The 13,002-nt window shown below is 32.0% G+C and overlaps 1 protein-coding gene across 1 annotated transcript in view; it reads left to right on the forward strand.

Annotated features, from left to right (window-relative positions):
- Positions 1 to 4,433, forward strand: part of prdm6 (PR domain containing 6) — a 37,544-nt gene extending 33,111 nt beyond the window's left edge. Inside the window, exons 6-7 of the mRNA XM_051117703.1 lie at positions 255 to 431; positions 4,164 to 4,433. Of these exons, the coding sequence (XP_050973660.1) occupies positions 255 to 431; positions 4,164 to 4,278 (292 nt within the window). The 3' untranslated portion in view covers positions 4,279 to 4,433. The remainder of the gene's footprint in view (positions 1 to 254; positions 432 to 4,163) is intronic.
- Positions 4,434 to 13,002: the final 8,569 nt, after the last annotated feature.

The following is a 13,002-nucleotide window of genomic DNA, read 5'->3' on the forward strand; positions in this document are numbered from 1 at the left end:
ATCAGGGTTTTTCTTCTTCAAGCAGTAAATGATGCGTCTGATGTTTGAACCGTCTGAAGGTTTCTGATTCATTGGCATTAGCTAATAATGAACTAGGATTGTTACCGCAGTAAACACGGGCTCTCAGACGGTCTGGAGAGTGATGCAGATATTGATGGATGGTGTGGACTGTGTCCTGCCCCGCTGCTGATGAGGGTCACTCAGGCTGCCATGGTAACGTGTGGGGACGTCCCGCGCTGTGCTCTGTGTTTCAGACCGTATCAGTGCGGCCACTGTTCGCAGTCGTTCTCGCAGCCGTCGGAGCTGCGCAATCACGTGGTCACGCACTCCAGCGACCGGCCCTTCAAGTGCGGCTACTGCGGACGAGCCTTTGCCGGCGCCACCACCCTCAACAACCACATCCGCACGCACACGGGGGAGAAGCCTTTCAAGTAAGTAACAGTGAGTACCATCCATTCCTAGAACCCCGGCCCTGTGCTTCATGACAATGTGTTCATCCATACACCTGTACACCTGAACCTTTTGACTTCCGTTTCTCCAACAAGCAGTCATGCTTTCAATTTTTCATTTTATGCTATTTTTTTTTCTTTTAATTTTATTTTTCCAAAAATATTTTTGCATGGCATACAGTACATATAAATCTAATTATATGTAATTATATATAGAATATATAAAGGCTTTTTATATATGCATACAGTATATACATTTCTATACCTTAAGTTTATATATATATATACACTGCTGGTCAAAAGTTTGGGATCAGTAAGATTTTTAATGTTTTTTTAAAGATGTCTCTTCTGCTCATCAAGGCTGCATTTACATAATCAAAAATACAGAAGAAAATTGCTGAATGTTATTACAATATAATATAATGGTTTTTATTTTAATATATTTTAAAATATAATTTATTCCTGTGATGCAAAGCTGAATTTTCATCAGCTGTTACTCCAGTCTTAAGTGTCACATGATCCTTTAGAAATCATTCTATTTTTATTTTGTGATTCTTTTTTTCAGGATTCTTTGCTGAATAACAAGTTAAAAAGAACAAAATTTATTCAAAATATAAATCTTTTCGAACAATGTAAATATATGCCATCACTTTTCACTAATTTAACACACCCTTGGTAAATAAAATAATTTTATTTCTTTAAAAAAAAGAAAGAATAATAATTTACCGACCCCGAACTTTTGAACAGTAGTGTATATTGTTAGAAATTTTATTTAATTTATTTATTTTAATATTTTTTAAAATAAATTTGGTTCTTTTTTTTTACCTTTTATTGATCAAAGAATCCTAAAAAAAAAGGATCACAGGTTCCAAAAAAAAAAATATTAAGCAGCACAACTGTTTCCAACATTGATAATTTTAATAATAAATCAGCATATTAGAAAGATTTCTGAAGGATCATGTGACGACACTGGAGTAATAGCTGATGAAAATTCAGCTTTGCATCACAGGAATAAATCATATTGTAAATCACATTTTGCAATATTACTGTTTTTTTTTTCTTCTGTATTTTTGATCAAATAAATGCAACCTTGATGAGCATAAGAGACTTCTTTAAAAACGTTACAAGCCTTACTGATCCCAAACCTTTGAGCTGCACTGTATATGAATATTTATACATATATACATACATATAATTACACATATACTGTGTGCATGCATATAATTAATCCATTTTCAAGCTCTTACTTTGTGTGTGTGTGTGTGTGTGTGTGTATGCATATATATATATATATATATATATATATAATATATATATATATATATGTTGTATATTTTATATATATTCTTTAAAAATATTTTCATATAATTTTTAATTTTACAAAGAGTCATTAGTAATTTTTTCAAGCTCTCAGTTTTTATTCTTTTTTATTTTTTAAAATACTAATTTATATATACATTTTACATTTCATATTATATATTTTGTATAGACATTAGAATTTACTTTTTCCTGATTAATATATAACAAAAAATCTGAAACTGTTTAGGTAGAAGTAGCAGTAAGTATACCGATTTTGACGAAAGACAAATGCTCTGGTTAACCTGTTTCAATCCTCATCACGAGAATATTATGGTATGTTCTCATGTGGTTTCTTTAAAATCATTGAACAAGTTGAACAAAAATGCTGGTCGATGGATTTCTGTTGAGTCAATTCATGCTATTGACACATCACCCATCAGTTTCTCCAGCAAACACACGACATGCTCTCAGTGAAGCTCTCCTGCAAAACTGATTAAACCAATAGAATTACAGTAAGTAGAGTTTTTATAAAGTTCAGATTATCCAGATGTGGAGCCTAGAGCATGATTGGACAGATGTGTGTGTGTGTGTTTTTATCAGGAGCTGCTCAGAGTTTGCCGTGTGTTTGCGCTTCAGCAACAAATCAAGCATCTAATAAGCAATCAGTGCAACACAAACGTGTCATCAGCGTTTCAGCAAAGACAATCATCAGAAGCGCACAGGAATCTTTATCTGATCAATAACACTGAGCTGCTCTCATTGCGCCGATGTGCTTGATAGAATAAGGCTGCCGTCTGCCGTTCCTCCACTTTACTGCGTCTGTCACACATTCATCAACACTTCCAATAAATACCACACCAACATTTGTTCCTTCTCATTTACACTCATGCATTTAACAGACACACTTACACAAAACATCACTTTACACTAATATCTAAACATTCTTACATCAAGACACATTTACTGGATATATAATATAATATAATATAATATGATATAATATAATACAATATAATATAATATGACCCTGGACCATAAAACCAGTCATAAGGGTCAGTTTTTTAAATTGAGATTTATACATCATCTGCATAATTCTGAATAAATAAGCTTTCCACTGATGTATGGTTTGTTAGGATAGGACAATATTTGGTCGAGATGCAACTATTTGAAAATCTGGAATCTGAGGGTGCAAAAAAATAAAAATGTTGAGAAAATCACCTTTAAAGTTGTCCAAATGAAGTTCTTAGCAATGCATATATGTGTATGTATGTGTGTGTGTGTGTGTATATGTATATATATAATTTTGACCCATACAATGTATTGTTGGCTATTGCTACAAATATACCTGTGCTACTTAAGACTGATTTTGTGGTCCAAGGTCACATATAATATAATATAATATAATATAATATAATATAATATAATATAAATGATAAATTAGCATTTTAAATTTATTTCTTTTTTACTATGGTATATTTAATATCAATTTTATATTATTTGATATATTATGCAAATATTTAATATAATATTTAAATACTTGTAATTTTCATTTGTAAGATGCTTTGGATAAAAGCTAAATGAATAAATATTATAATATAAAATACTAAGATAGCACTAATGAAAACTGAAAATTAAGTTCACATTTACTGGTGATTTTATATTGAGAGGAATTTATATTAGTACAATATAATATATAGTTATATATCTAATATAAATTATATTTATTGCCTCTTTCGATTCTCAGTGAATCACTTGTTATAATCTTTGTTAGTAAGCTACTTTAAGTAATATCTAAATATACATTTAATAAAATATATATATATATTAACATTTTGATCAAAATGAAGTGATTTTATGCTTAAAACAAGGCCAAATATCTCCCAATGGAGTCATAAAATGAAATGTTGTTTTCTTATGTTCTGCTGATTTTTTTTTCAGACACAATCGGCAGATATTTTATCATTTTAAGCTTATTTTCATTTTTGACTGATTTTCGCAAAAATCTTTTGTCATTTCCAGTCAGTGTGTCTTGGTTTAATTGTACTGAATGTGATTCATTTATATTTTACGTTCATGTATTTAGCAAACAGTTTTATCCAGAGCGACTTGCAATAGAATATTTTTTTATCTTATGAAGTTGTTGTGTTCAGATTTTGAGGTTTTGAATAACTGTGGATTGAAGTGACCCAAACCTTGTCCATTTGTTTGTTGTTGATGTGTGATGCTGATGCGGGCCGGATCTGGTCGGGTGTCTCCGGGGGCCGCCCATCCTCACGCATTATTGACAGGCTCTCTGTGCACCCATCATCAGGACCCGTAATTACACCCGCCGGCCGTCCCGCTTTCAGCTGTCAGCGCCGCTTATCTGAGATGCCGTGTCTTGACCCGTGTGTGTGTGTGTGTGTGTGTGTGCAGGTGCGAGCGGTGCGAGCGCAGCTTCACGCAGGCCACTCAGCTTAGCCGACACCAGCGGATGCCCAACGAGTGCAAACCCATCAGCGAGAGCAGCGAATCAATCGAGGTGGATTAACTGATTGACCGGCCGGAATTAAACGGCCAGGGAAAATCATGATTAAATGTCACGGACACTTAAGCAAAACCAAAGATTTCCTAGGAGAAACTCTCAATCACACGCAGAAAACCAAAAGCAGTAATAAAATAAGTGAGATGTTAAGAGATATCGATCCTGACAGATAGGGGCGGGGCAGGGGGCGGGGCTAGTGGGCACGGGGAGATTATTTATTCATGAAGTCAGGAAATGGGACTGTTTAGAAGAACAGAACAGCAAAAACTCATGTTCATCAGCACTATTTCTGTCTTGCTTTCCAGTACAAATATATAAACATCCTTAAATCAACATGTGTTTTTTAATCTCGATGAATTGGCCTTAAAAAATGTCATGTGGTGCGACCATGATGTATATTAAAATTAATTCATTTCTTTAACATGCTTAATATTTTTTTAGATGTTCTTAGTAATTAAAGTGTTTAGAAAAATATTTGCATTTATTTTGTTTTTGTAAAAAATGATCTCGTTTTTTATTTTTTTAATTTCAGAGTTGCTTTCTTAAATGTACTTAGCAGACTTATTTTTCCTGTAAATTGCATAAAACTGATGAAAATGTTTTAAAAATACCATTCACTTATTCACATCTTTCTTACAGTAGAAAATTAAATCTGGAGTTTGTGCTTGATTGCAGGGTCAGAATTAACTTGCTGCCTATGGCGAGCATTTATTTTAATTTGCTTGGCAGTGGAATTTAAAACAAATTTTCAATTTAAAATTGTTATTTATAAATAAATAATAAATTACTTACAAATTCATAATTGCCAAACTAAAATTATATTCTCTAAATTATTATTATTATTTTGCATTTTTTCTCATGTTGTACAAAGATTAAAAATAAACTATCTGAAATTTTTCAAATTGCATAAAATTCAAATAAAGTATTTTATGTATGTAAACCATAAACTGAATATAAAAGCACAAAAACTGCCAATTTGGGACATATATCTATAATGGAAAACACTCTGCAGTGGTCGCACCACATGAAATTTCAAATTCAGTCAAAATTTACAAGCACAGAATTGGCCACCCAAACAAAACAAGCTAGCATCCCACAAAAGGTCACTATAAAATTTATATATATATATATATATAAAAAAAAATTACTTGTACAAATAACTTGATATTCATTGATTTTAAAGTTATACCACACGATATCCAAATGTGGTAACTACATACCAGCCATTAAAAAGGTTATTTTTTACCAAATTTGAAAGAGAGTTACAAACCTGCTTGATGCTTCCATGGGTCATTGGCAAATTGCTTCATGATCCAAAGTCCTATCTTTGAATAGATTTCAACATAAAAGTCCCAAAATGGTAGTTTCTCGATGGTCGCACCACATGATATTTTATAAAATGGAAATCATCGGACAAAGTTTGTTTGTATATTACGCTGTAAATGTAAATACAAATGCTTTGCAATTTTATACAGGATTACAAAACACTTTATAGTGCAGAAAATTAATCTGAATAAATTTAGGGTAATTTCAAAGGCGTTTCCAAAAGAACAGTTATGGCCGGACGGTCGCACCACGTGATATTTTGAATAACAGTAAAAATTACAATTAATTTTTTTTTTTTTTTGAAAAGTTAAAGTGGGTCCATACATAAGAGAGATACATCATTTATACATCTTTTTAATGCATTTAAACCATTTTTAACTGAGACAATGCAATCGGACATAAAATGTAGGCATTACGTCATCGACCCATATATGAGTTCATCTGCAAAAACAGATATCTCCGTTTTAAAAAATAGTTTTTTATTCATTCAAATTAATCTTAATCAAATTGCAGTTGGGTTATTTTGATTAAGTAAAAATAACTAAAAAAATACAGATATATACATGTAAAATGAAGACAGATATTTGTACTGGAAAACGAGATAAAAATACTGAGGAAGAACATGAGTTCTTGCAGTGTTGAGGATCTGCCCAGGATACAAAAAATGATTCGTATAATATATAAAAATCTATCTATAGATGTGGTTTCCTGCTTTGTGAGGACGTGTGTGTCAAACCAAAGCGCAGTTCACGTCTGTGTAATTGCACCATTAGGCAGCATGACTTACAAGGGTAGCGAGTGCTTCACCAAAAACGACTTCTCTTTGTATAAAATGTAAATTCTGAATATTCTATTTCTCCCATATCATGCTGTACGGCACTTTTGACTATGATGATTATTTAATATTTCCACTCTGTTCTGGCGGTCACAGCAGACTGAACGTGGACTTTACTTTCTTATTCCCAGATGAACTTTATATCTTGTGTTTCCCAGAGCTTTAATATGATTATCAGAGCGTTTTTAATCAAAGTCATGGAGGATCTTTCTGATGCTTCTCTCAAACCAAAGTCACTAAATGCAGTCGTGCTCTTTTTCTAAACACACAGAATCAGTTTAGTTTTGATGAATCATGTCAGTCTCTGATAATCATGGTTGTGCTGTATTTTCAGGATGTGTTCGGCTCAAATCCAGCTTTAGTTTGCATGATTTCCACATTTTTGTACATAAACACCACAGGCCAAAAAATGTTCTTGTGAATAAAGTAATGACCGAACTTTGATTAACATTAAACTGGTTGATTGTATTTGATGAACCTTAAATGATCCTGAGTTCACTGAATATTCATGTTGTGTTCAGGTCATTTTATTTTTCTTGCAAATGTTACAACAACAAATGTTACCATTGTTGTTTTCCTTGTCAGAATTACCAGCCTACATGTATATAATACAAATATTGGATTCTATCTTTTTTTCAGCTTGTTTTCTTGAACTGATTAATCGTAGGTCTCACTGATCTCAGTTTTTGAGTGAATATTACCAAAATTGATCCACAAACAATGCTTTTTCACACAGCATATATATATGTGTGTGAAGCCTGTGCTCCATCTACACACATTAGGGAACAGATTACTGTAATATTTAATAATTGAGTATGCATTTGCAGACATGTTCCAGTGTGATCTGACTGGTGTTTTTCTCAGGAGTCTGTGATTTGCTCCTGTTTGCCTCTTTATGAACAGGACTGTGAGTTTTTCCTCTGGTTCCTGCAGAAGCCTGTGCTCCATCTCTGGCCGTGGGTGATGAATCAGGGTCGGCTGTGGGGCCGGGGCCCCTGCGGCGTCCGCGGGGAAGGTCGCGTCCCCCAGCGCCTGCGCGTCTCGGGCGCGGGCAGCTGTCCCGGGTTACGCATCTGACCCCGGCGCGTCTGATTTATTATGGCGCACCTTTCTCCAGCAAAGCAGCAGAAACACGGATTTCAGGAGGACGGCTGGATCCCGCTTTCATGTGGAGCTCTTGTTTGTTTGCTGCGCCGCTGATAAACGGCGTCAATGATTGGAGCGTATTACATCAACATTATTCCTCCGCTTTCTGGCCTTGTTGTGTTTGCTTTGGCTCGGCCGCTATTAGAGCAACAGTTACTCGTCTTAATATAGTTCGGCCCCCTGGTCCAGTTGTAGTCTTTGGACGGGATGCTGCTATTCGGGCTCTGGACGTCCCTCCGCTGCCAATTACACACAATTATCAGAGTTCAAGGCTCTTCTGGGTGTTTAGTGACGGTAGTTTGTTTCTGAGAGACGAAGATGAACGAGATGCTGATTTATATTCTCGCTCATGGGGATCGTTGTGTTAAAACTCCATGTTCTGCTTGAAATACTAGTTAAACTATTTATTTCTTGAAATTCGCTGAATGTTTCTCATTTAGGGTCGTGAACGTCCATGCAGCGTTTCCACACACAGATGTGTTTTGGAAAGGCTTTTGTGTCTGGGTCACAACGACTCCTCCACTCAACCACATTGCTTTCCATGCAGTTTGACAAAAAACAGCAAACAAAAAACCATTAGTGTAGCATGAAAAGCATGATAACTTTAGACTTTTTTTGAGATGTATTTTTAAAAATATTTCAAACTATACAAGAAATGGCCAAAAAAAATTTTTTTTTAAATATTTGCTCAAATATATATTTTGAAAAAAATAATATTTTCGACCAGTTTTTCACCCTTTTTTGTTATTTATAAATAAATATAAATATATAAATATACAAATATATATGAAGAGTTAAGATGCAAAAGCCTCTCATTTTTGAGCAAGATGGCTTTTAGCTGGTTTTGCATCTGAACTCTTCATATATATATATATATATATATATATATATATATATATATATATATATATATATATATATATATATATATATATATATATATATATATATATATATATATATAAATAATTGTCCAAGGAACCCACATGGGCAAAAATATAATCAAATTTATTTTTAAACATTTCAAGCTATGCAAATGGTTTGCTAAAATATATGTTTGTAAATATATTTTCTACCATTATATTTAATATATATTAATATAATAATTTAATATATATTAATAATATAATATAATAATTTAATATATACTAATATATTATATAAAATATATTTTAAAAAAAAAAATCTACAAATGTAAAAAATGAAATATCTATATATATATATATATATATATATATATATAAATTAATTTATTTATTTTTTTTAAACCTTGAAATATATTTTGGCATATGAAGGCTGAATCTAAATATATTTTTAATTTCAAAAATATATTTCTTTAAAATTTAAAATATATATTTTGTCCAGAAAATAAATATGAAAATTGACTTCTTGTTTATCTAGCTGAGTTTCAGTCAAAAGTTCTGTACATTTTTTTTTGTTTTTTTTTTTTTTTTTTTTTTTGATTTAAATTACTAGTCTGTGGTAGCAGTGAAAACAAGTGTGACAAACCCATTTTATTCTCAAGTTTGAACCAAACTTTCAAGTTGTTAGTAGAAGTACAATTGGTTTCCATGCACTTTGACAAAAATCAGCAATCAAAAAAACATTAGTGTAGCTTGACAAACACCAAAATATGAAATGAATGAGAATTTAGGAATTTTAAGACTTTTTTTTTTTTTTTAACTTCTGAATCGTCCAAGGAACCCACAGGGGTTCAAATTTATTTTAAAAAATATTTTAAACTATACAAATGATTTGCTAAAATATATATGTAAATATATTTTCTACCATTATATTTTTCAGCCATTTATGTAACTGTTTAGAAAATATATTTTAAAAAAACAATACATATTTTAATAAAAACAAGCAAGGAACACTGTAAAAAAAAAAAAAATAAAATGTTTTTTTTTTCTTTTTTTTTTTAAATCTACAATGTAAAAAATGAAATACATTTAGAAAAAAAATAATTAAATCTTTATTAAATGTAGTTTTGGTCTCTAGTAGGCTGTTTCATTCACATACCATAAATGCAGACTACTGTAAGACTGATTTTATTTATTTATTTATTTTTGCCTCTGAAATAAACCTTGAAATATATTTTGGCATATGAAGGTTGGAACTAAATATATTTTCAATTTCAAAAATATATTTCTTTAAAATTTAAACTACACGTTTTGTTCAGAAAATAAATATGAAAATGTACTTTTTGTTTATCTAGCTGAGTTTCACAGTCAAAAGTTCTGTACTTTTTTTTTTTTTTTTGTCAGTTTTTTCTTTCTTTTTGGATTTAAATTACTAGTCTGTTGCAGCAGTGAAAACAAGTGTGAGAAACCCATTTTCCTCTCACAGGGGTTTGGAAACCAGACTTTCAAGAAGTTAAAGGAAGTACAATGTTGTGCTAAAAAGCCAGTTTTTAGCACAACATTACAAGCACAACGTGGAGGATTTATTTGCGTCTGCCGCTGAGCGTGGTGACGTTCTTGTCTGCGGTTTGTGGAGAGTGGACGCGTCCACCTGTTTTCTCTTGCACAAGCGTTTTAATAATTCTTCAGACAGCAGAGCGTTCCCAGTTCTCGCATATTGTTCCCGGAGGAGCGTCGCGCGTTTGTAAAACAAATAGCGGAGATGTGGAGCATCAATCACGGCGCTCGGCCATGGGAACGGAGACCTGTGAACCGCAGGCCAAACAAATGATCAGATGAGAATTATTATTTTGAAAACATACATGCGAACGCAACCCGTGGGTTTTCAGCGCCGGCGCTTTTGCTCGCTCTGGAATTTCCTGCTCGGCGCTCTGAGGTCACACTTTCACAAGCAATTAGCAACACGCTCGGACTTTCTCGAACGTCTCCAAAAAGTCTAATTGGAAACATGTAAAGTCTGTGAGAAACACTCCATTTGACGGCGCAGTGACAAACGCTCGTTACAGCTCTAACGAGGAGCGACTTTCACGTGAAGAAAGCGGCGGCGTGTCTCGGAGGAGCCGTACGGTAGGAGAAACATCATCAGCGTCAAACGCGCTTTTCAGCGCTCCAGTTCACGGGTTCACCAAAGTATTTATGAAACGATTGGGACGGCCGTGTCAAACTCCGATATCATGAGCACATTAGAATAATAACACTGGTGGAAATATGCGCACGATAAACCACATGAAAGCACTTACACTGTCAGCAGCTGCGTGTTTTTCTAACGCTGAGAAAAAAAGGCACAAGTTAAGAGGAACACTTACAATAATATTAGTTCATAAAACGCTGTAATCAGCATATTATGTGGAGGAATTGCTTCAGAGAACTCGGATGAACCGACATGTTCATTTGTTTTGAGGGTCTGAACTGATGAAGAGCCAAACTTCATGTTTTTAATGCATTTACACTTAGAATAACATCATGTTAACAGGTCATTTTGAGGTCAAGTATGAAGTCGTTTTCATTTTCCTCTCTGGTTAATGCAAAAAAAGTTTCTTTTATACAATTTTAGAATTATTTAAGGGGAGAAAGCACTGTTTTTTTCATGCACTTGCCAATTTTGAAATTTTGGGCTTTTTGGTTTTTCATAAAGTGTTTTTTCAGAATAGTAGAAAGCAAAAGACACTGTTAAGTGTTTCTTTTATAGCACTTTATCTATTTGTGTCAATAGATTTCAATTACAATACTTTTTTTCTTTTTTTTTTGCCTCCTACACTGAGCCATAAATCTCCACTTCAGTAGCACTTACACACACCACCCGTTTTTATTTCTGTCTATATCCTAAAGGTTTTTACAGATAGATCTGTTCATATATAATATAATTATATACATTTTATTCCCCCCAAAATTGTGAAAATATAGTTTTCTGTTTCTTCTAAGCGTTTTCTGAATTATGGAGAATCAAAAACATTTGACTTTAATATGTCAGAAAAAAAGTACTTCCTCCAGTGTTCAGATTTTTGCACTAGAAATGTATAAAACTTAGCGTATATTTCATTAAATACCTAATTTGCATATTTAAACCTAACATTTTTGAAAACTTGTATTCACCTGCAGTGTATCACCTTAATTATTTAATTCAAATTTAATTTATTAATTTTGTATAATGTATGTTATTTTCATAATATATATATATATATATATATATATATATATATATATATACACACATACTTCAAGTTTTTGAACAGTAAGATTTCTAATGTTTTTAAAAGTCTCTTCTGCTCACCAATCCTGCATCCAAAGTACAGCAAAAACAGTAATATTCTGAAATATTTTTACTATTTAAAAAGAACTGTTTTCGATTTGAATATATTTTAAAATGTAATTTATTTCTGTGATCAAAGCTGAATTTTCAGCATCATTACTGCAGTCTTCAGTGTCACATGATCCTTCAGAAAGTATTCTAATATTCTGATTTGCTGCAAGAAACATTTATGATTATTATGATGTTGAAAACAGCTGAGTAGAATTTTAAGGTTTCTTTGATGAATAGGAAGCTCAGAAAAAACAGCATTTATCTGAAATAGAAATCTTTTGTAACATTATGTAACATAATAAATCTCTATTTCTTTCTATTCTAATATATATTTCTATAATTTCTTTCCCCCAAAAAAGAAATTATTGTATGTGTATGTGTATGTGTATATATATATATATATATATATATATATATACACACATACATACATACATATATATACATATATATATATATATATATATATATATATATATATATATATATATATATATATATATATATATATATATATATATTTTTTACAATTCCAAAGCTTGGAGTCAATACATATACATATATATATATATATATATATATATATATATATATGTATTGACTCCAAGCTTTGGAATTGAGCAGCAAATCAGCATATTAGAATGATTTCTGAAGGATCATGTGACACTGAAGACTGGAGTAATAATGCTGAAAATTCAGCTTTAATCACAGGAATAAATTACATTTTTACAGATATTCACACAGAAAACATTTTTTTTTTTAAACTATAATAATATTTCAGAGTTTTACTGATTTTACTGTATTTTTAATCAAATATATGGTGAGCAGAAGGGACTTCTTTAAAAAAACATTAATAATCTTACTGTCCAAAAACTTTTGTCTGGTAGTGCATACTATTTCTATTTGAACTAAGTCTATAGAGTTCTCTAGTTTATAGAGACAAGTATACTTTGAGAAACAGCAGAATGAGCTGTTTAAATCACTTTTAAATCACTTAAAATTTTTATTACTAAAAAACAAAAACCTTGTTCCTTAAAGTATTTTTAAATCTTTACTAAGACCATTTAGAGACTGCCACATCAGGCTTGTTTGGAGACTGATGGATGTAAGCGTGCGTCTCTATCAGCGCTGTAAACTGTGTCTGATGGACTGTCCTCATAAGTGCTGGAGATCTTTGAGTAACTGAACGTCACTATCAG

Source organism: Labeo rohita, chromosome 8, assembly GCF_022985175.1.
Source record: "Labeo rohita strain BAU-BD-2019 chromosome 8, IGBB_LRoh.1.0, whole genome shotgun sequence".
NCBI lineage: Eukaryota > Metazoa > Chordata > Actinopteri > Cypriniformes > Cyprinidae > Labeo > Labeo rohita.